We start from the raw sequence: 24,745 nt of genomic DNA, 5'->3' as shown, positions 1-24,745 counted from the left end.
TTAAATGAGTTAACAGATCATGTTTAGAGGTGCTACCACTTTAAATGAGTTAACAGATCATGTTTAGAGGTGTTACCACTTTAAATTAGTTAACAGATCATGTTTAGAGGTGCTACCACTTTAAATGAGTTAACAGATCATGTTTAGAGGTGCTACCACTTTAAATGAGTTAACAGATCATGTTTAGAGGTGCTACCACTTTAAATGAGTTAACAGATCATGTTTAGAGGTGCTACCACTTTAAATGAGTTAACAGATCATGTTTAGAGGTGTTACCACTTTAAATGAGTTAACAGATCATGTTTAGAGGTGTTACCACTTTAAATGAGTTAACAGATCATGTTTAGAGGTGTTACCACTTTAAATGAGTTAACAGATCATGTTTAGAGGTGTTACCACTTTAAATGAGTTAACAGATCATGTTTAGAGGTGCTACCACTTTAAATGAGTTAACAGATCATGTTTAGAGGTGCTACCACTTTAAATGAGTTAACAGATCATGTTTAGAGGTGCTACCACTTTAAATGAGTTAACAGATCATGTTTAGAGGTGTTACCACTTTAAATGAGTTAACAGATCATGTTTAGAGGTGCTACCACTTTAAATGAGTTAACAGATCATGTTTAGAGGTGCTACCACTTTAAATGAGTTAACAGATCATGTTTAGAGGTGTTACCACTTTAAATGAGTTAACAGATCATGTTTAGAGGTGCTACCACTTTAAATGAGTTAACAGATCATGTTTAGAGGTGCTACCCCTTTAAATGAGTTAACAGATCATGTTTTGGGAAGTGCTATTATTAATGGTGTAGGGAGGGATGTTAATACATCTGGTTAATATTTCTGGGTTATTAATGTTTACACATCAGATGTCATAACAGTGGAAGCAGAAGGTTGCCATGGAGAGAGAGAGTGACTATGAAGTCTTAATAGAACACAACTATACAGACCATCACAGCAACAGACTGACTATGAAGTCTTAATAGAACACAACTATACAGATCATCACAGCAACAGACTGACTATGAAGTCTGAATAGAACACAACTATACAGATCATCACAGCAACGGCTCCTCTGAAGAAGGCCTGGTAACATAGTAGAGGAGCCTGCTCAAGAACCTGCTGGACCCAGGCCAAACACAGGGCTGGAACGAACCAATGAGATCTACAAATAACAGGAAGACAGTGTGTGAGGGTGGGGGCCATGTTTTTAACGCTATCACTACACAGAAAACGACGGCGAGAGTTAGGATTCGTTCAGTTGTTACTATAGACAAGCTACGGGAAAAACAAAGGGTTAGAAAGGAGTTGTTTTTGATGTTTCAGGTGCAAGGCCTTTTTTAAGATGAATGTACACTATGAATACACGGCCTCACAGAATAGAGTAGAATAGAATAGAAAATAACAGAATAGAGTAGAATAGAGTAGAATAGAATAGAATAGAAAATAACAGAATATAGTAGAATAGAAAATAACAGAATAGAGTACAATAGAATAGAGTAGAATAGAATAGAATAGAAAATAACAGAATATAGTAGAATAGAGTAGAATAGAAAATAACAGAATAGAGTACAATAGAATAGAGTAGAACAGAAAATAATAAAGTAGAATAGAATATAATGTAACCATACATTATACTTTATACATGACCTTCTGACTGCCAAACAGACGGACAGTGTCACACAGCAGGTCACGGCCCCCGGCGTTCAGGGCGTGGAAGGATGGGATTGGCTTATACGCCCCTCCAGGAGATCCGCTGACTGTGTTCACACAGACAGAGAGAGAGAGAGAGAGAGAGAGAGAGAGAGAGAACAGTGGGTTAACTGCCTGTTCAGGGGCAGTCTCTCTCTCTCTCTCTCTCTCTCTCTCTCTCTCTCTCTCTCTCTCTCTCTCTCTCTCTCTCTCTCTCTCTCTCTCTCTCTCTCTCTCTCTCTCTCTCTCTCTCTCTCTCTCTCTCTCTCTCTCTCTCTCTCTCTCTCTCTCTCTCTCTCTCTCTCTCTCTCTCTCTCTCTCTCTCTCTCTCTCTCTCTCTCTCTCTCTCTCTCTCTCTCTCTCTCTCTCTCTCTCTCTGCCCCTGAACAGGCAGTTAAGCCTGTTGTAAATAAGAATTTGTTCTTAACTGACTTGCCTAGTTAAATAAATAAATAAATTTAAACAGAGGCCTTGAGGATCCAATGGCAAGCCACACTAGTTATTAACACGCACAGATGGATTTTGCGATTTGGACAAATCAAGAAACCTACTGTGAGATTGACTGGAACCAGTAAGCAACCACTCCTCTGTGGTCAAGTATAACACATTGGGTTTAAACAGGAAGCTTAAACAGGAAAATAGGCTTCATGACATATGAAACATGACACGTAAAACACGCAAAATAATTTCTCTACTGGTTAAAATGGGTCTCAGTTTATGCTGCATAGAATTCGTAGTACTGATGTAATTCAGGAAACTGCCATGGTCAATAGAGTGTCATTTTACACGATACAGAACACTGGCTATTTTCACAACAAACAAAAACAAACACGGAGATGACATTAGAGCGTATCACCAGCCTGACCCTTCATGATACAATAACACTTGTATAAAAAGGCTGAGTGTTACCACATATATTTGTCTGACTGTAGGGAGCCTCTATGTAGGAGCCAACATGTCTGCCTGGGGTATCTATGTAGGAGCCAACATGTCTGCCTAGGGTATCTATGTAGGAGCCAACATGTCTGACTGTAGGGAGCCTCTATGTAGGAGCCAACATGTCTGCCTAGGGTATCTATGTGGGAGCCAACATGTCTGACTGTAGGGAGCCTCTATGTAGGAGCCAACATGTCTGCCTGGGGTATCTATGTAGGAGCCAACATGTCTGCCTAGGGTATCTATGTAGGAGCCAACATGTCTGCCTAGGGTATCTATGTAGGAGCCAACATGTCTGCCTAGGGTATCTATGTAGGAGCCAACATGTCTGCCTAGGGTATCTATGTAGGAGCCAACATGTCTGCCTAGGGTATCTATGTAGGAGCCAACATGTCTGACTATAGGGAGCCTCTATGTAGGAGCCAACATGTCTGCCTAGGGTATCTATGTAGGAGCCAACATGTCTGCCTAGGGTATCTATGTAGGAGCCAACATGTCTGCCTAGGGTATCTATGTAGGAGCCAACATGTCTGCCTGTATCTATGTAGGAGCCAACATGTCTGCCTAGGGTATCTATGTAGGAGCCAACATGTCTGACTGTAGGGAGCCTCTATGTGGGAGCCAACATGTCTGCCTAGGGTATCTATGTAGGAGCCAACATGTCTGACTGTATCTATGTAGGGGATGTCCTAGGGTATCTATGTAGGAGCCAACATGTCTGCCTAGGGTATCTAGGTAGGAGCCAACATGTCTGCCTAGGGTATCTATGTAGGAGCCAACATGTCTGACTGTAGGGAGCCTCTAGGAGCCAACATGTAGGAGCCAACATGTCTGCCTAGGGTATCTATGTGGGAGCCAACATGTCTGCCTAGGGTATCTATGTAGGAGCCAACATGTCTGCCTAGGGTATCTATGTAGGAGCCAACATGTCTGCCTAGGGTATCTATGTAGGAGCCAACATGTCTGCCTAGGGTATCTATAGGAGCCAACATGTCTGCCTAGGGTATCTATGGAGCCAACATGTCTGCCTAGGGTATCTATGTAGGAGCCAACATGTCTGCCTAGGGTATCTATGTAGGAGCCAACATGTCTGCCTAGGGTATCTATGTAGGAGCCAACATGTCTGCCTAGGGTATCTATGTAGGAGCCAACATGTCTGCCTAGGGTATCTATGTAGGAGCCAACATGTCTGCCTAGGGTATCTATGTAGGAGCCAACATGTCTGCCTGGGGTATCTATGTAGGAGCCAACATGTCTGACTGTAGGGAGCCTCTATGTAGGAGCCAACATGTCTGCCTAGGGTATCTATGTAGGAGCCAACATGTCTGACTAGGGTATCTATGTGGGAGCCAACATGTCTGACTGTAGGGAGCCTCTATGTAGGAGCCAACATGTCTGCCTAGGGTATCTATGTGGGAGCCAACATGTCTGACTGTAGGGAGCCTCTATGTAGGAGCCAACATGTCTGCCTAGGGTATCTATGTGGGAGCCAACATGTCTGCCTAGGGTATCTAGGTAGGAGCCAACATGTCTGCCTAGGGTATCTATGTGGGAGCCAACATGTCTGCCTAGGGTATCTATGTAGGAGCCAACATGTCTGCCTAGGGTATCTATGTAGGAGCCAACATGTCTGCCTAGGGTATCTATGTAGGAGCCAACATGTCTGCCTAGGGTATCTATGTAGGAGCCAACATGTCTGCCTAGGGTATCTATGTAGGAGCCAACATGTCTGACTGTAGGGAGCCTCTATGTAGGAGCCAACATGTCTGCCTAGGGTATCTATGTAGGAGCCAACATGTCTGCCTAGGGTATCTATGTAGGAGCCAACATGTCTGCCTAGGGTATCTATGTGGGAGCCAACATGTCTGCCTAGGGTATCTATGTGGGAGCCAACATGTCTGCCTGGGGTATCTATGTAGGAGCCAACATGTCTGCCTAGGGTATCTATGTAGGAGCCAACATGTCTGACTGTAGGGAGCCTCTATGTAGGAGCCAACATGTCTGCCTAGGGTATCTATGTAGGAGCCAACATGTCTGCCTAGGGTATCTATGTAGGAGCCAACATGTCTGCCTAGGGTATCTATGTAGGAGCCAACATGTCTGACTGTAGGGAGCCTCTATGTAGGAGCCAACATGTCTGCCTAGGGTATCTATGTAGGAGCCAACATGTCTGCCTAGGGTATCTATGTGGGAGCCAACATGTCTGACTGTAGGGAGCCTCTATGTAGGAGCCAACATGTCTGCCTAGGGTATCTATGTAGGAGCCAACATGTCTGACCTAGGGTAGCCTCTATGTAGGAGCCAACATGTCTGCCTAGGGTATCTATGTAGGAGCCAACATGTCTGCCTAGGGTATCTATGTAGGAGCCAACATGTCTGCCTAGGGTATCTATGTAGGAGCCAACATGTCTGCCTAGGGTATCTATGTAGGAGCCAACATGTCTGCCTGGGGTATCTATGTAGGAGCCAACATGTCTGCCTAGGGTATCTATGTAGGAGCCAACATGTCTGCCTAGGGTATCTATGTAGGAGCCAACATGTCTGACTGTAGGAGCCTCTATGTAGGAGCCAACATGTCTGCCTAGGGTATCTATGTAGGAGCCAACATGTCTGCCTAGGGTATCTATGTAGGAGCCAACATGTCTGCCTAGGGTATCTATGTAGGAGCCAACATGTCTGACTGTAGGGAGCCTCTATGTAGGAGCCAACATGTCTGCCTAGGGTATCTATGTAGGAGCCAACATGTCTGCCTAGGGTATCTATGTAGGAGCCAACATGTCTGATCTGTAGGGCCAACATGTCTGCCTCTATGTAGGAGCCAACATGTCTGCCTAGGGTATCTATGTAGGAGCCAACATGTCTGCCTATGTAGGAGCCAACATGTCTGCCTAGGGTATCTATGTAGGAGCCAACATGTCTGCCTAGGGTATCTATGTAGGAGCCAACATGTCTGCCTAGGGTATCTATGTAGGAGCCAACATGTCTGACTGTAGGGCCAACATGTCTGCCTAGGGTATCTATGTAGGAGCCAACATGTCTGCCTAGGGTATCTATGTAGGAGCCAACATGTCTGCCTAGGGTATCTATGTAGGAGCCAACATGTCTGCCTAGGGTATCTATGTAGGAGCCAACATGTCTGCCTAGGGTATCTATGTAGGAGCCAACATGTCTGCCTAGGGTATCTATGTAGGAGCCAACATGTCTGCCTAGGGTATCTATGTAGGAGCCAACATGTCTGCCTAGGGTATCTATGTAGGAGCCAACATGTCTGCCTAGGGTATCTATGTAGGAGCCAACATGTCTGCCTAGGGTATCTATGTAGGAGCCAACATGTCTGCCTAGGGTATCTATGTAGGAGCCAACATGTCTGCCTAGGGTATCTATGTAGGAGCCAACATGTCTGCCTAGGGTATCTATGTAGGAGCCAACATGTCTGCCTAGGGTATCTATGTAGGAGCCAACATGTCTGCCTAGGGTATCTATGTAGGAGCCAACATGTCTGCCTAGGGTATCTATGTAGGAGCCAACATGTCTGCCTAGGGTATCTATGTAGGAGCCAACATGTCTGCCTAGGGTATCTATGTAGGAGCCAACATGTCTGCCTAGGGTATCTATGTAGGAGCCAACATGTCTGCCTAGGGTATCTATGTAGGAGCCAACATGTCTGCCTAGGGTATCTATGTAGGAGCCAACATGTCTGCCTAGGGTATCTATGTAGGAGCCAACATGTCTGCCTAGGGTATCTATGTAGGAGCCAACATGTCTGCCTAGGGTATCTATGTAGGAGCCAACATGTCTGCCTAGGGTATCTATGTAGGAGCCAACATGTCTGCCTAGGGTATCTATGTAGGAGCCAACATGTCTGCCTAGGGTATCTATGTAGGAGCCAACATGTCTGCCTAGGGTATCTATGTAGGAGCCAACATGTCTGCCTAGGGTATCTATGTAGGAGCCAACATGTCTGCCTAGGGTATCTATGTAGGAGCCAACATGTCTGCCTAGGGTATCTATGTAGGAGCCAACATGTCTGCCTAGGGTATCTATGTAGGAGCCAACATGTCTGCCTAGGGTATCTATGTAGGAGCCAACATGTCTGCCTAGGGTATCTATGTAGGAGCCAACATGTCTGCCTAGGGTATCTATGTAGGAGCCAACATGTCTGCCTAGGGTATCTATGTAGGAGCCAACATGTCTGCCTAGGGTATCTATGTAGGAGCCAACATGTCTGCCTAGGGTATCTATGTAGGAGCCAACATGTCTGCCTAGGGTATCTATGTAGGAGCCAACATGTCTGCCTAGGGTATCTATGTAGGAGCCAACATGTCTGCCTAGGGTATCTATGTAGGAGCCAACATGTCTGCCTAGGGTATCTATGTAGGAGCCAACATGTCTGCCTAGGGTATCTATGTAGGAGCCAACATGTCTGCCTAGGGTATCTATGTAGGAGCCAACATGTCTGCCTAGGGTATCTATGTAGGAGCCAACATGTCTGCCTAGGGTATCTATGTAGGAGCCAACATGTCTGCCTAGGGTATCTATGTAGGAGCCAACATGTCTGCCTAGGGTATCTATGTAGGAGCCAACATGTCTGCCTAGGGTATCTATGTAGGAGCCAACATGTCTGCCTAGGGTATCTATGTAGGAGCCAACATGTCTGCCTAGGGTATCTATGTAGGAGCCAACATGTCTGCCTAGGGTATCTATGTAGGAGCCAACATGTCTGCCTAGGGTATCTATGTAGGAGCCAACATGTCTGCCTAGGGTATCTATGTAGGAGCCAACATGTCTGCCTAGGGTATCTATGTAGGAGCCAACATGTCTGCCAACATGTCTGCCTAGGGTATCTATGTAGGAGCCAACATGTCTGCCTAGGGTATCTATGTAGGAGCCAACATGTCTGCCTAGGGTATCTATGTAGGAGCCAACATGTCTGCCTAGGGTATCTATGTAGGAGCCAACATGTCTGCCTAGGGTATCTATGTAGGAGCCAACATGTCTGCCTAGGGTATCTGTAGGGCCAACATGTCTGCCTAGGGTATCTATGTAGGAGCCAACATGTCTGCCTAGGGGTATCTATGTAGGAGCCAACATGTCTGCCTAGGGTATCTATGTAGGAGCCAACATGTCTGCCTGGGTATCTATGTAGGAGCCAACATGTCTGCCTAGGGTATCTATGTAGGAGCCAACATGTCTGCCTAGGGTATCTATGTAGGAGCCAACATGTCTGCCTAGGGTATCTATGTAGGAGCCAACATGTCTGCCTAGGGTATCTATGTAGGAGCCAACATGTCTGCCTAGGGTATCTATGTAGGAGCCAACATGTCTGCCTAGGGTATCTATGTAGGAGCCAACATGTCTGACCTAGGGGTATCTATGTAGGAGCCAACATGTCTGCCTAGGGTATCTATGTAGGAGCCAACATGTCTGACTGTAGGGAGTCTCTATGTAGGAGCCAACATGTCTGCCTAGGGTATCTATGTAGGAGCCAACATGTCTGACTGTAGGGAGCCTCTATGTAGGAGCCAACATGTCTGCCTAGGGTATCTATGTAGGAGCCAACATGTCTGCTCTATGTAGGAGCCAACATGTCTGGTATCTATGTAGGAGCCAACATGTCTGCCTAGGGTATCTATGTAGGAGCCAACATGTCTGCCTAGGGTATCTATGTAGGAGCCAACATGTCTGCCTAGGGTATCTATGTAGGAGCCAACATGTCTGACTGTAGGGAGCCTCTATGTGGGAGCCAACATGTCTGCCTAGGGTATCTATGTAGGAGCCAACATGTCTGCCTAGGGTATCTATGTAGGAGCCAACATGTCTGACTGTAGGGAGCCTCTATGTGGGAGCCAACATGTCTGCCTAGGGTATCTATGTAGGAGCCAACATGTCTGCCTAGGGTATCTATGTAGGAGCCAACATGTCTGACTGTAGGGAGCCTCTATGTAGGAGCCAACATGTCTGCCTAGGGTATCTATGTGGGAGCCAACATGTCTGACTAGGGTATCTATGTGGGAGCCAACATGTCTGACTGTAGGGAGCCTCTATGTAGGAGCCAACATGTCTGCCTAGGGTATCTATGTGGGAGCCAACATGTCTGCCTAGGGTATCTATGTAGGAGCCAACATGTCTGCCTAGGGTATCTATGTGGGAGCCAACATGTCTGCCTAGGGTATCTATGTAGGAGCCAACATGTCTGCCTAGGGTATCTATGTGGGAGCCAACATGTCTGCCTAGGGTATCTATGTAGGAGCCAACATGTCTGCCTAGGGTATCTATGTAGGAGCCAACATGTCTGCCTAGGGTATCTATGTAGGAGCCAACATGTCTGCCTAGGGTATCTATGTAGGAGCCAACATGTCTGCCTAGGGTATCTATGTAGGAGCCAACATGTCTGCCTAGGGTATCTATGTGGGAGCCAACATGTCTGCCTGTAGGGAGCCTCTATGTAGGAGCCAACATGTCTGCCTAGGGTATCTATGTAGGAGCCAACATGTCTGCCTGGGGTATCTATGTAGGAGCCAACATGTCTGCCTAGGGTATCTATGTAGGAGCCAACATGTCTGCCTAGGGTATCTATGTAGGAGCCAACATGTCTGCCTAGGGTATCTATGTAGGAGCCAACATGTCTGACTGTAGGGAGCCTCTATGTAGGAGCCAACATGTCTGCCTAGGGTATCTATGTGGGAGCCAACATGTCTGCCTAGGGTATCTATGTGGGAGCCAACATGTCTGCCTAGGGTATCTATGTGGGAGCCAACATGTCTGACTGTAGGGAGCCTCTATGTAGGAGCCAACATGTCTGCCTAGGGTATCTATGTGGGAGCCAACATGTCTGCCTAGGGTATCTATGTGGGAGCCAACATGTCTGCCTAGGGTATCTATGTAGGAGCCAACATGTCTGCCAAGGGTATCTATGTGGGAGCCAACATGTCTGCCTAGGGTATCTATGTGGGAGCCAACATGTCTGCCTAGGGTATCTATGTGGGAGCCAACATGTCTGCCTAGGGTATCTATGTGGGAGCCAACATGTCTGCCTGGGGTATCTATGTAGGAGCCAACATGTCTGCCTAGGGTATCTATGTGGGAGCCAACATGTCTGCCTGGGGTCTCTATGTAGGAGCCAACATGTCTGCCAAGGGTATCTATGTAGGAGCCAATATATCTGCCTAGGGCATCTATGTGGGAGCCAACATGTCTGCCTGGGGAGGAACTAGACTTTAGCAGCCCTCCTGTCCGGTGCTTGTGCCATAGAAGAGACAGAAGCTGTCCCCACCGATACTGCTGCTGTGTGGTTGTGTCACGGCCAGGGCGCGGCTACAGCCATGGCAGCATTCCGTCTCCTCTTCGGGATTTCTGTGAGGATACTACAATACAACATCAGGTCCAGCCTGGACACGTCTCTGACCCGATCATCTTTTAAAGCATAACATTAACAAGTGTTATGTGCAAACATCGAACAGCATGTAAAAGAAATGTTCAAATTAAGAGAATAGCTTCCTCATATGCCTACAGCCAGGGTTGGTGAGTAATGGATTACAAAAGTTACTGATATCAATTTTGGACAGGTAACTAGTAACTGTAACAGATTACATTTAGAAATTAACCCACCCAACCCTGCACCAATGTCAGTGGCTCACACTTCCCTAGCTCTGGTCTAGAAACACGCAACGCGCACGAATGACTTGGACCAGAGCTAACACTCACCCAGACCGATGTGGATAGAAAAATTTAAATTTTTAAATTGTATTTCCTACAATTCTACACATTTTGCCATGTGGCAGAGAGGATACTGTAATTTTATAAACAAATGTCATGCAATTCTACAAATATTGCCATGGGGGCAGAGATATTTTTGGGGCACAGATATTTTTGGGGCAGAGATCTTTTTGGGGCACAGATATTTTTGGGGAAGAGATTTTTTTTTTGCAGGTTTACAGCTAATGTCCTGCAATTCTACACATTTCATAATGACTTCTGCCATGTTAGTATGATATCTCAGTGTGAATGACTAACAAAATCAACTGGAGGTCAGGGACTCTGGGTAAATGCCCTGCGTGCCCAGTCAGTATTCGGCCATGATTACTAGATAGCTCACTAGACTAAATACCAAGTTTTTAGTGTGAATTGAGTGACCGTCAGTAGGTAATACTCCTTTAACCCAGGTTAATTCAACAAAAGCAATGTCGCAAAAAAAAAAATGATTGCAACATATTCAATGGAAACGGCAGAGATAAGAGACATTTTCTAAAGATCGAACCACATTTTTATTAGTTCAACAGCGTCGGATTTGTCTCTTGTCAAACTTTCTTTATTGCTACAAAATTTGATGATCGAAAAATAGTTTTTTGAATAATTTTGAACATACGTGATGTCATCACCATAAAACACATTTAATTCTAAACGCTTTCTGCTTGCAACATCTACCTTTTCAACTGTAAAAAAATATGTTTCTTTAAAAAATGTCTGAATTGTTTCGCCTTGCTCTGTGTTATGGCTTTACACCCCTTGCTATATTGTGGATTAAGAGTTACTTGTCTAACAGAACACAGAGGGTGTTCTTTAATGGAAGCCTCTCCAACATAATCCAGGTAGAATCAGGAATTCCCCAGGCCAGAGTTTCTATGTATGCGGATGACTCAACTCTATGCCGAAGACATGAATGTCGATTAAGGCAGCCCCACACAGCAGAATAATGCATTCAGTTGTACAACTGACTAGGTATCTCCCTTTACTTTTCCTTTCCCTATACATGTCAGCTACTACATCAACTGAAATGACTGCAACACTATACATGTCAGCTACTACAGCAACTGAAATGACTGCAACACTATACATGTCAGCTACTACATCAACTGAAATGACTGCAACACTATACATGTCAGCTACTACAGCAACTGAAATGACTGCAACACTATACATGTCAGCTACTACAGCAACTGAAATGACTGCAACACTATACATGTCAGCTACTACAGCAACTGAAATGACTGCAACACTATACATGTCAGCTACTACATCAACTGAAATGACTGCAACACTATACATGTCAGCTACTACATCAACTGAAATGACTGCAACACTATACATGTCAGCTACTACAGCAACTGAAATGACTGCAACACTATACATGTCAGCTACTACATCAACTGAAATGACTGCAACACTATACATGTCAGCTACTACATCAACTGAAATGACTGCAACACTATACATGTCAGCTACTACAGCAACTGAAATGACTGCAACACTATACACGTCAGCTACTACATCAACTGAAATGACTGCAACACTATACATGTCAGCTACTACAGCAACTGAAATGACTGCAACACTATACATGTCAGCTACTACATCAACTGAAATGACTGCAACACTATACATGTCAGCTACTACATCAACTGAAATGACTGCAACACTATACATGTCAGCTACTACAGCAACTGAAATGACTGCAACACTATACATGTCAGCTACTACATCAACTGAAATGACTGCGACACTTAATAAAGAGTTGCAGTTTGGATGTACACAGAGAGCTAACATTAATGGGGCGGCAGGGTAGCCTAGTGGTAAGAGTGTTGGACTAGTAACCGAAAGGTTGCAAGTTCGAATCCCCGAGCTAACAAGGTACAAATCTGTCATTCCGCCCCTGAACCCACTGTTCCTAGGCCTTCATTGAAAATAAGAATTTGTTCTTAACTGACTTGCCGAGTTAAATAAAGGTTAAAAAAAATTAAATAATTAAATAATCATGGCTGAAAGTGGAGGAAAGGTTGACTTCATCACTACTTGTTTTAATGAGAGGTATTGACATGGTCAATGCATCTAGCTGTCTGTTTGAACTACTGGCGCACAGCTCGGACACCCCTGCATACCCCACAAGACATGCCACCAGAGGTCTCTTCACAGTCCCCAAGTCCAGAACAGACTATGGAAGGCGCACAGTACTACAGAGAGCCATGACTACATGGAACTCTATTCCACAGTACTACATAGAGCCATGACTACATGGAACTCTATTCCACAGTACTACAGAGAGCCATGACTACATGGAACTCTATTCCACAGTACTACAGAGAGCCATGACTACATGGAACTCTATTCCACAGTACTACAGAGAGCCATGAATACATGGAACTCTATTCCACAGTACTACAGAGAGCCATGACTACATGGAACTCTATTCCACAGTACTACAGAGAGCCATGAATACATGGAACTCTATTCCACAGTACTACAGAGAGCCATGAATACATGGAACTCTATTCCACAGTACTACAGAGAGCCATGAATACATGGAACTCTATTCCACAGTACTACAGAGAGCCATGAATACATGGAACTCTATTTCACAGTACTACAGAGAGCCATGAATACATGGAACTCTATTCCACAGTACTACAGAGAGCCATAAATACATGGAACTCTATTCCACAGTACTACAGAGAGCCATGAATACATGGAACTCTATTCCACAGTACTACAGAGAGCCATGACTACATGGAACTCTATTCCACAGTACTACAGAGAGCCATGACTACATGGAACTCTATTCCACAGTACTACAGAGAGCCATGAATACATGGAACTCTATTCCACAGTACTACATAGACCCATGAATACATGGAACTCTATTCCACAGTACTACAGAGAGCCATGACTACATGGAACTCTATTCCACAGTACTACAGAGAGCCATGAATACATGGAACTCTATTCCACAGTACTACAGAGAGCCATGACTACATGGAACTCTATTCCACAGTACTACAGAGAGCCATGACTACATGGAACTCTATTCCACAGTACTACATGGAGCCATGACTACATGGAACTCTATTCCACAGTACTACAGAGAGCCATGAATACATGGAACTCTATTCCACAGTACTACAGAGAGCCATGACTACATGGACCTCTATTCCACAGTACTACATGGAGCCATGACTACATGGAACTCTATTCCACAGTACTACAGAGAGCCATGAATACATGGAACTCTATTCCACAGTACTACAGAGAGCCATGACTACATGGAACTCTATTCCACAGTACTACAGAGAGCCATGAATACATGGAACTCTATTCCACAGTACTACAGAGAGTCATGAATACATGGAACTCTATTCCACAGTACTACAGAGAGCCATGAATACATGGAACTCTATTCCACAGTACTACAGAGAGCCATGAATACATGGAACTCTATTCCACAGTACTACAGAGAGCCATGAATACATGGAACTCTATTCCACAGTACTACAGAGAGCCATGACTACATGGAACTCTACTCCACAGTACTACAGAGAGCCATGACTACATGGAACTCTATTCCACAGTACTACAGAGAGCCATGAATACATGGAACTCTATTCCACAGTACTACATAGAGCCATGACTACATGGAACTCTATTCCACAGTACTACAGAGAGCCATGAATACATGGAACTCTATTCCACAGTACTACATAGAGCCATGACTACATGGAACTCTATTCCGCAGTACTACAGAGAGCCATGAATACATGGAACTCTATTCCACAGTACTACATAGAGCCATGACTACATGGAACTCTATTCCACAGTACTACATAGAGCCATGACTACATCGAACTCTATTCCACAGTACTACAGAGAGCCATGAATACATGGAACTCTATTCCACAGTACTACATAGAGCCATGACTACATGGAACTCTATTCCACAGTACTACATAGAGCCATGAATACATGGAACTCTATTCCACAGTACTACATAGAGCCATGACTACATGGAACTCTATTCCACAGTACTACATAGAGCCATGACTACATTGAACTCTATTCCACAGTACTACAGAGAGCCATGAATACATGGAACTCTATTCCACAGTACTACATAGAGCCATGACTACATGGAACTCTATTCCACAGTACTACAGAGAGCCATGAATACATGGAACTCTATTCCACAGTACTACAGAGAGCCATGACTACATGGAACTCTATTCCACAGTACTACAGAGAGCCATGACTACATGGAACTCTATTCCACAGTACTACAGAGAGCCATGACTACATGGAACTCTATTCCACAGTACTACAGAGAGCCATGACTACATGGAACTCTATTCCACAGTACTACAGAGAGCCATGACTACATGGAACTCTATTCCACAGTACTACAGAGAGCCATGACTACATGGAACTCTATTCCACAGTACTACATAGAGCCATGAATACATGGAACTCTATTCCACAGTACTACATAGAGCCATGATTACATGGAACTCTATTCCACAGTACTACAGAGAGCCATGACTACATGGAACTCTATTCCACAGTACTACATAGAGCCATGACTACATGGAACTCTATTCCACAGTACTACATAGAGCCATGACTACATGGAACTCTATTCCACAGTACTACATAGAGCCATGACTACATGGAACTCTATTCCACAGTACTACAGAGAGCCATGACTACATGGAACTCTATTCCACAGTACTACATAGAGCCATGACTACATGGAAATCTACTCCACATCAAGTAACTGATGCAATCAGTCAAATCGGGTTTAATAAACAGATTCAAAAACACCTTATGGAACAGCGGGGACTGTGAAGCAACACAAACATAGGCATAGACACATGAATACACTCACACGATAGCATACGCACTATGCACACACGTACACATGGATTTTGTACTGTAGATATATGTTCGTTGTGGAGTAGGGGCCCGAGGGCACACAGTGTGTTGTGAAATCTGTGAATGTATTGTTGTGTTTTTAAAATTGTATAAACTGCCTTCATGTTGCTGGACCCCAGGAAGAGTAGCTGCAGCCTTGGCAGGAACTAATGGGGATCCATAATAAACCCCAGGAAGAGTAGCTGCTGCCTTGGCAGGAACTAATGGGGATCCATAATAAACCCCAGGAAGAGTAGCTGCTGCCTTGGCAGGAACTAATGGGGATCCATAATAAACCCCAGGAAGAGTAGCTGCTGCCTTGCCAGGAACTAATGGGGATCCATAATAAACCCCAGGAAGAGTAGCTGCTGCCTTGGCAGGAACTAATGGGGATCCATAATAAACCCCAGGAAGAGTAGCTGCTGCCTTGGCAGGAACTAATGGGGATCCATAATAAACCCCAGGAAGAGTAGCTGCTGCCTTGGCAGGAACTAATGGGGATCCATAATAAACCCCAGGAAGAGTAGCTGCTGCCTTGGCAGGAACTAATGGGGATCCATAATAAACCCCAGGAAGAGTAGCTGCCTTGCAGGAACTTGGGGATCCATAATAAACCCCAGGAAGAACTTAATGGGGATCCATAATAAACCCCAGGAAGAGTAGCTGCTGCCTTGGCAGGAACTAAATGGGGATCCATGATAAACCCCAGGAAGAGTAGCTGCTGCCTTGGCAGGAACTAATGGGGATCCATAATAAACCCCAGGAAGAGTAGCTGCTGCCTTGGCAGGAACTAATGGGGATCCATAATAAACCCCAGGAAGAGTAGCTGCTGCCTTGGCAGGAACTAATGGGGATCCATAATAAACCCCAGGAAGGATCAGGAACTAAATGGGGATCCATGATAAACCCCAGGAAGAGTAGCTGCTGCCTTGGCAGGAACTAATGGGGATCCATAATAAACCCCAGGAAGAGTAGCTGCTGCCTTGGCAGGAACTAATGGGGATCCATAATAAACCCCAGGAAGAGTAGCTGCTGCCTTGGCAGGAACTAATGGGGATCCATGATAAACCCCAGGAAGAGTAGCTGCTGCCTTGGCAGGAACTAATGGGGATCCATAATAAACCCCAGGAAGAGTAGCTGCTGCCTTGGCAGGAACTAAATGGGGATCCATGATAAACCCCAGGAAGAGTAGCTGCTGCCTTGGCAGGAACTAATGGGGACCCATAATAAACCCCAGGAAGAGTAGCTGCTGCCTTGGCAGGAACTAATGGGGACCCATAATAAACCCCAGGAAGAGTAGCTGCTGCCTTGGCAGGAACTAAAGGGGATCCATAATAAACCCCAGGAAGAGTAGCTGCTGCCTTGGCAGGAACTAAATGGGGATCCATTAGAAATACAAATAGAATCGTATTAATCGTATTAAACACTGCAGTTTTTTATTTATTTTGTAGGTGTGATGTCATTACGTCTAGCCGTTTTAATCGCCACAAGATAATTAAATGGAAACGCAACATAGCAGACAATTGTCGCATCTATTAACTTTCTAAATGTCAAAATTTAGAAACTGCACCTGGTGTATTCTCCAGGGGCCCTAAGCAACCGCTTATGTCACTTATCCCTGGGACCGGCCCTGGTTGTCTTGAAACCACACAGCCATGTAAACAAACAACAGGTGACCATTGAGAGGTGATGGTTGCATAGCGTACTACTCCTTTATCACACAAAATACAATTTGCTACGTTTCCTCATGTGAAATTCTGTTAACATTTTTCCTCATGTGAAAATTCGCTAAAATGTTTCCTCGTGAAAAATTCGCTAAAATGTTTCCTCTTGAAAAATTCGCTAAAATGTTTCCTCTTTCCTCGTGAAAAATTCGCTAAAATATTTCCTCGTGAAAAATTCCCTAAAATGTTTCCTCGTGAAAATTTGCTACAATGCTTCCTCATGCAAACGCATTGTGTAAAGTTCAGTCACATGTGTTGGGAGCATGCTCAATCAGGCCTACAGTATGTTTCCCTGTGTCGTACTGTCACTTCCATTATTATTTAATCGTCTAAACATCATACGAATAATCCGTTATTCTTCCACGCTATTTTGCTACGTTTGTGTGACTGCTTCCTGATTGATTAATATGTGCTCGATTGATCTGGGAATAGTAGATGGATTACAGATCACACCCGTGAGCAGTGCATTGCATTCAACTGTACGGTTTTATTTTCATTGTGTGACGATCATGTCAAGTGGCCGTATGTGGTAGGCCTACATAGCAGTTTAACGGCAGAATGAAGAAGACCAAAGTGAATGTCTACTTACCAACAGATATGACCTGGCACAAGGCTAAAAGGGTTGTCTCTATACCGACTGTCCAGTGATGTTATCAAATTCTCTATTGGCTAAACATACATTTACCCTGTAGCCTAGACATGATCAATCTAATAGTGCACAAAATACTGCTTGCAATGTTGTTTTCAGACTGTATAAATATTGTGGACTGAATATAAGCCTAAATATGAATAAAACTGGAAAGGAAGAAGTTATTTTTCATGTTTTGGGAATGGTTTTTACTGTGTATGATACCTTATGAGAAGTTATCATGAGAAGCTTCGCAGGTGTTTCACTGAGTCAAATAGAGATTTTTTTAAGCCTTTATTTAACTAGGCAAGTCAGTTAGGAACAAATTCATATTTACAATAACAGGCCTAGGAACAGTGGGTTAACTGCCTTGTTAAGGAGCAGAACGACAGATTTGTACCTTGTCAGCTCAGGCATTTGAACTTGCAACCATTTTGGTGACTAGTCCAACGCTGTAACCATTACGCTACGCTGCCACCCCCAGACTACTGTAAAGTAGCAGGTACAAGCTAGTATTATCCCAAATGTACTCCTGTTGATAACCCAGTGTGATATGATAGGATTTCATCTATTGTCCCCGAGGGGAAAGTAGAGAGTGTTGCTTCCACATAAACACATAGAGTCAATTGATACAACACACATAGATGAACTTCTTCGTGGTTAGATGACGACTCCAATAGGTCACCAATGTGTTCAATAACTCCAGCCTCTGTCAGGGCTGAGGCCAGGCAGACAAATCCTGTAGTAGAATATTAACCAGACCAGATGGTTGCCATGGCACAACTGCTGTAAATTCAATTTAAGGCAGTGCCATCATGACATCATCATCCAGCCAGTGGTGTGTGTATATATATATATATATATACACACCCCTCCCCAATCTGAGGGACTTGAGACCGTTTGCTGGTTCTGGACAGATAGGCTATAGTCCTAGATAGGAACCTACAGTACAGTACAGTTTAGGTGTGTACGAGTTTGTGTGGGAGCCCTTTGGACTTTTAGAGAATCCCTCTTGGCCCTGTGCTGTGTGACTGTTTTAGCAGCTGAAGTGATTGTGAACCATCGACCGACCATGTGTTCGGGTAGTTTTGCCAAGTGTCTGGGTATCACCCTGATCCCCCTGGCCATCCTGTGTGTTCTCTGCAACATCCTGCTCTTCTTCCCTGGGGGGCTGGTCGCAGAAGACAATAACCACATCACCAATGAGGTGTTTTACTTTGGGGGTATCATGGGATCTGGTGTTATGGTAAGTCAACTGTTACTGGGGGAGTGGAAAATGCCAGGGCTTTAGGAATGGGGCTTTTAAATAACTTTCTAATACTGTAACTCTTTCATGTCAAAATGTCTCATTTCAACGGTTGTATTTGAATGTCTCTATTCAACATGTGGTGAAACATAGAACGTTATAAATATTGGATTGAGTCTATCAGAAAACAGTTAGGTAGAGATACAGCTGTAGTTACTGGCCTGGAGGTTCTGTCTACATGACAGGGGGGCTTTAGTGAGATGGATGGCCCTTTTAAAACGCTTTGTTTCCTTCTACACAATCCTGGCTCAGGATATTCATTGAGAGGTCAGGATATTGACTGAGAGGTCAGGGTATTCATTGAGAGGTCAGGATATTGACTGAGAGGTCAGGATATTCATTGAGAGGTCAGGATATTCATTGAGAGGTCAGGATATTCATTGAGAGGTCAGGATATTGACTGAGAGGTCAGGATATTGACTGAGAGGTCAGGATATTCATTGAGAGGTCAGGATATTCATTGAGAGGTCAGGATATTGACTGAGAGGTCAGGGTATTCATTGAGAGGTCAGGATATTGACTGAGAGGTCAGGATATTCATTGAGAGGTCAGGATATTCATTGAGAGGTCAGGATATTCATTGAGAGGTCAGGATATTGACTGAGAGGTCAGGATATTCATTGAGAGGTCAGGATATTCATTGAGAGGTCAGGATATTCATTGAGGGGTCAGGAGTGGGATTGGTGGAAATCATGTGTAGTCTATTATGCTCTGTGTCCATGCATATTGTATATTGCATTCACGTCTTCACTACAAGTCCCCTGTATGAATCAGAAACCAAATGTATGAGAACGACAAGTGTTTTCCTTTAACTTAAGTGATAATATTGAGGACAAGATTTTGTAACCAGTGAGTGTATTGTTTGATGTAGAATCTTTATATGAGGTGCAATTGAAATGATCAAAATGAAAGCCTTTGTGGGGGGGGTCTTGTCTTGTCCATTATGCTTGTGTGATTACAGCACTGTTAGAATTTGAGGAAAAGTTTAGGAAATGATCACAGTGTTCAACGTTGCCAGTTTGTTTCTGCTTCTAAAGCTGTTGTCCTTCATGTCCCTGATGACAGAAACACTCCGTACTAATCTGATTCCAGCCAATATGATTGTCTGGCTATAGGGAGTATTTAGAACTGTTTTCCTGGTAGTATCCTAATGGTTGTGTATCCTAATGGTTGTGTATCCTAATGGTTGTGTATCCTAATGGTTGTGTATCCTAATAGGTGTGTATCCTAATGTTTGTGGGTAGTATGATGTCTTTCTGTCCAATAGTTGTGTAACCTAATGGTTGTGTATCTCTTTCTGAGCAGATGATCTTCCCAGCGCTGGTCTTCCTGGGCCTTAAAAACAATGACTGCTGCGGTTGCTGTGGCAATGAGAGTTGTGGAAAGAGATTTGCAGTGAGTACATGGGAACAAACATATCCACAGTAACTTTCCTATATACTGTAGGTGTTCTATTCAGTTAACGGCCTGATTCAGACTAGGAAATGTTAAGGGCCTGATTCAGACTAGGAAATGTTAAGGGCCTGTCCTACAGGCCTTTTCTACGCACTTCTCAGTAGATGGTACTCAGACTTATCTTATGCAGGTCCATAATGCTTTGCAGGCGTGGTTCCCCTGTGCACGGAATACATTTTATTCAACCGCTGAAAACCCTCCCACTTGTTGGCCAACAGATCTTCTCATGGAATTTTTCATACAATAGTACATTTATCTAAAGCCATCTCTTGAAATTTGGTTTACCTTGAACGACAGACTCACTAGAATACATGGCGAGAACGGTTCAGAATATTAGGGATGAATGACAAAATGCTATCTAAATACGTGCATATCATATACTGTTCAGCACCAATTGGTAGATTATAAAAAATACTCTGATCTTGAATAGTATTTATGGTTAGAAAAGCATCAATAAAAACAACAGGTTTGAAGCGCCTCATTATATTGGTGAATCAAAAACACAGTGGTTTGACTAATCATGTTTAATCCCAAAAAATATTGGATGTTGAGAAAAGTGTACAATAGGGATTGGGCAGTAGTTTTATAAATTTACCCTAATAATCCTCACTAGTCATGGAACTGTGATGACAACGGTCCCGTCGTCGTGAACCATGCGCCAGGCTCCAGGTTTAAACTGCTACAGTATGGTCTGTGTTCCATAATGATTCAAATAGCTTACATGTCCCGCATTATTGCTCTGCTTGTAAAACGTTAGCCAAATATGATCCACTACGCTAGAGTTCCTCAGGAACAACCACACTAACGTGACAGAGGAAAGAAAGGTAAACTAACAATTTAAAGGAACAATGCTAGATGTAAGGAAACTAACACTGAAACAGACATTTATAAATGCATGTGGGTATAAATGACGGTGGCTACCGATAGTGGCTAATATTTAACAGGATACACATTGTAAAATATACAGTGAAAGATCCGGGCCTATAATTAAAACGTTGTAGAAATCATAAATCAACTCCGTAGGTTTGACACCACACTGTAATTTAGGCTACAGAAGCATATAGCATATTGGGTCTCCACATTTCATCCCACGTTACAAGGACAGCATTTCATAAACTTACTGTGGAAAAGGTGCTATGTTGATATGTTTCGCTTTGCTGCCATATGACTGGTTTCACATTTGTCTCCATCAATTATAAGGTAAAATAGATCTAAAACAATTGTCATTTATATTTACAATCCCTTTATCAAATCGGTTTACTCATTTACCCAGCTCTTATCAATAGCTCTTATCAAGTTGTAAATGACAGTGTATAGAGAATGGTGTTATTTCTTATCAGGAAAAAGAAAGTAGATGTTGTTCCACTCGGAACCTTATTCATCGTTTCATAGTTTCATTATGAGGGAATTGTTTCATAGTGAATAAAAGGTGGTGGAATTATGAGGGAATGATGTCACGGTCAGAATATGGTGGAGGCACAGCTCCACCACACCTTCATCTTCAAGGTGGAGATCTCATTGATCTCATTGACCATTTATTCTAAATGGTTCAGTTCAAAGGTCAAAATGTAGAGAAAAAAGAGCATAGAAAGGGAATTATGTTTCATTTACACACGCTGAACTCAGGTCTGGGAATTTACCCTTAAAGCACAGGGCATCCAAAGCAGTGCGCCATACTTGTAGACCTAACCAGCCTCACACACACACAGTAGATATAACACCTAGAGTTCAACTGACATTTCCCATGCCTCCTAGGGACAGAGCCTCCATTATATTGGTGGCCAGCAGATAGGAGAAACAAAGAGCTCTTACCACCTGATCAATAGTATCATTCCATCTCACACTGGTACCATACTGCATCGTAGGAGGGTGCTGTTGCTTTCAACTGATTTTGGGCAAAAGGATCAATTGATTGTTTGCCCAATTGTTGCATTGGTTAGTTCAAAGGAAATAACTCTTGCTAAAAATACAGTATCAAACTGATCCCGTTATGAGACCTGGGCCCGTATCCACAAAGCATCTCAGCGTATGAGGGCTGATCTAGGATCAGTTTTGCTTTTTAGATCACAATGAATCAGATTTATATGGGCAGATCCTAGATCAGTACTCACCTACTCTGAGACGCCTTATACGGGCCCTGAAGTCCATCCCACCATCAGTATGAACCCTGAAGAAGAGTGCTAGTTCTTCCTACCACAGGTTTTAACATGGTCTTCTTAAGTCACTTTTCTTGGATAGACTGGGTTCAATACCCAGATTGATTGATTGATTGATTGATTGATTAAATTGGACCTCTGTAACAATGATCAGTTTCTTCTCCTCAGATGTTCACCTCTATCATCTTTGCTGGGGTGGGGGTTCTGGGGGCCGGCTACTCCTTCATTGTGTCTGCTGTTGCCATTCACAACGGACCCAAATGTCTCTTTACGAATGGCACAACAGAGGTGTGGACCAATCCGTTTGTCAACGGGTAAGAACCCGTTTTACCGGCTCAAACACATTGTTGGTAATACATTGTTCATGTTGTGACACAATGTATGTAAATCACTCACTCACTCACCCATTCACCCGCATTCATCATGAATTACACATGACACAATTTATGTGCAGTGTGCTGCGTCTTATTCAACTCTGAACTCTCTGTTGTCCACCAGTGACTACCTGAATAACCACACCCTGTGGGAGGGCTGTAGAGAGCCTGAAGGCATTGTGACCTGGCACCTGACTCTGTTCTCCATGCTGCTGGTCATGGGTCTGCTGCAGGTTGTGCTCTGTGCCATCCAGGTCGTCAACGGTCTCATCGGGGCCATCTGTGGAGACTGCTGCGGCTGCTGTGGTGGGGGTAAGAGGACCCTGTTGTATTGAAACAACCTCTAGTCTAGCCCATAAACCCAATTAGTACACATTTTTTTTCCAGTTGACCACACCTAAATTAAATGTATTAAATATGAGACTCGGAGCTGCTCAGCCCCAGACCTAGCTCCACCCCCAGTCACAGACCTAGCTCCACCCCTAGCCCCACCCCCAGTCCCATCCCTCCAATAAGGGCTAGACCCTTTTCTTCCACCTGTGTCACTGACCTCTCAGCCATGTGTAATCTGACCATGAACTCCAGTAAGCTAAGCAACAATTAGCTCATCCATGATTGACACACCAATACACTGTATAAATATGTTTGTGTTTGAGTAAGACTTGATTTGAATCTTTTTGGAAAGTTATAGTCCTGTGTTTGTTTTTCAGAGTAGTGATGATGCCGTCTGAGGATCCGTCAGCCCCTCAGAAGACTTCTTATATCAACGACATTGACCGGCTTTCTATGAGGTCCATATGATTTTGTTCAATATTTAAAAATAAAAAAATTATAATAAAAATGTATTTTTTAAAATCGACCATTTCCAAACCTACCTAGCTTGATGGCCTTTTGCTTGGGTGGTCGGTCTTATGACAGCAGAGGACATTTAAGAGCCACATTAAGTATTTCTATATTTAACTTTTTTAAATATAATTAAATCAAACTTCTTATGTAATACGTTATGAACATCAAAGCACTTTCAACATTTCATAGTATAATTCCATATTAGTTTGTACCTTAAAAAGACAGAACACTTGGCATCTATTACATATTAGTCTCTGGGCTTATTTCAATTGCAAATTATTTTCAATATTCAAAAACCTCACGAAAACCCCCTTCATAGAGGTTTATGACAGTGTGTGTACACTGTGGGCCACGCCTGTGTGAGTCTTATCGGAGAAGGCTTGTGGGTGTCATTTTATAACTTTATTCTTCTAGTTCCTGTTTACTGTAACGCCACAGGGTTATTACTAAGGAGTCTGTCGTGCCGGGTTTTCAGCGACTTTATGGTGGGTTCGCTATATTATACAAAACACACTGCAATGTAGCTTTCTCCAACCCTATTTACATATATCGATGGTAGAACCTGAACATTTACATTCTTGTTAGAACATTCACCCAGGACTCTCTGGAAAACAGAGGCAATTGTTACTGAGTGGATTATCCCAGCTAAATAAATACAAATGAAATTAAACTTTTACTTTATATACATTTCTCTGGGTAGACCAAGTTGGCCTTGGTGGGAGGTAATTGGACGGCTCCCTAATGTATGGAATGGAATTATGAAGGGGGTGGGGGGTATGTTGTTTTGTATACTAGCTTATTTTACCTAGAGAGTGATGTTCGTAGGTCATTTTTGGTTCCGTATACAGCTGTGTGTGATCTGTGGCTTGTTGTGATAGTGATCTGTGGCTTGTTGTGATAGTGATCTGTGGTGATATTCTGTAATAAATGGCATCAATAAAAATACAACACAAAGA

The 24,745-nt window shown here is 43.5% G+C and overlaps 1 protein-coding gene across 1 annotated transcript; it reads left to right on the top strand.

Annotated features, from left to right (window-relative positions):
• Positions 1 to 18,526: 18,526 nt before the first annotated feature.
• On the top strand, positions 18,527 to 24,745 carry tm4sf4 (transmembrane 4 L six family member 4). Its single transcript, XM_046300019.1, has 5 exons — positions 18,527 to 18,898; positions 20,264 to 20,353; positions 22,738 to 22,883; positions 23,068 to 23,255; positions 23,654 to 24,745. The coding sequence occupies exons 1-5, from the start codon at positions 18,725 to 18,727 to the stop codon at positions 23,656 to 23,658; spliced, it is 603 nt and encodes a 200-aa protein (XP_046155975.1). The 5' UTR covers positions 18,527 to 18,724; the 3' UTR covers positions 23,659 to 24,745.

This window comes from Oncorhynchus gorbuscha, linkage group LG15, assembly GCF_021184085.1.
Source record: "Oncorhynchus gorbuscha isolate QuinsamMale2020 ecotype Even-year linkage group LG15, OgorEven_v1.0, whole genome shotgun sequence".
Taxonomy (NCBI): domain Eukaryota; kingdom Metazoa; phylum Chordata; class Actinopteri; order Salmoniformes; family Salmonidae; genus Oncorhynchus; species Oncorhynchus gorbuscha.
This window is presented reverse-complemented; position numbering and strand designations above follow the sequence as displayed.

Bases quoted from the DNA above. Each gene is read 5' to 3' on its own strand.
- tm4sf4 (XM_046300019.1), top strand. From the start codon at position 18,725: ATGTGTTCGGGTAGTTTTGCCAAGTGTCTGGGTATCACCCTGATCCCC. The intron at 20,354-22,737 runs GTGAGTACATGG...TCTTCTCCTCAG, and splicing joins GTTGTGGAAAGAGATTTGCA to ATGTTCACCTCTATCATCTT. The intron at 22,884-23,067 runs GTAAGAACCCGT...GTTGTCCACCAG, and splicing joins ACCAATCCGTTTGTCAACGG to TGACTACCTGAATAACCACA.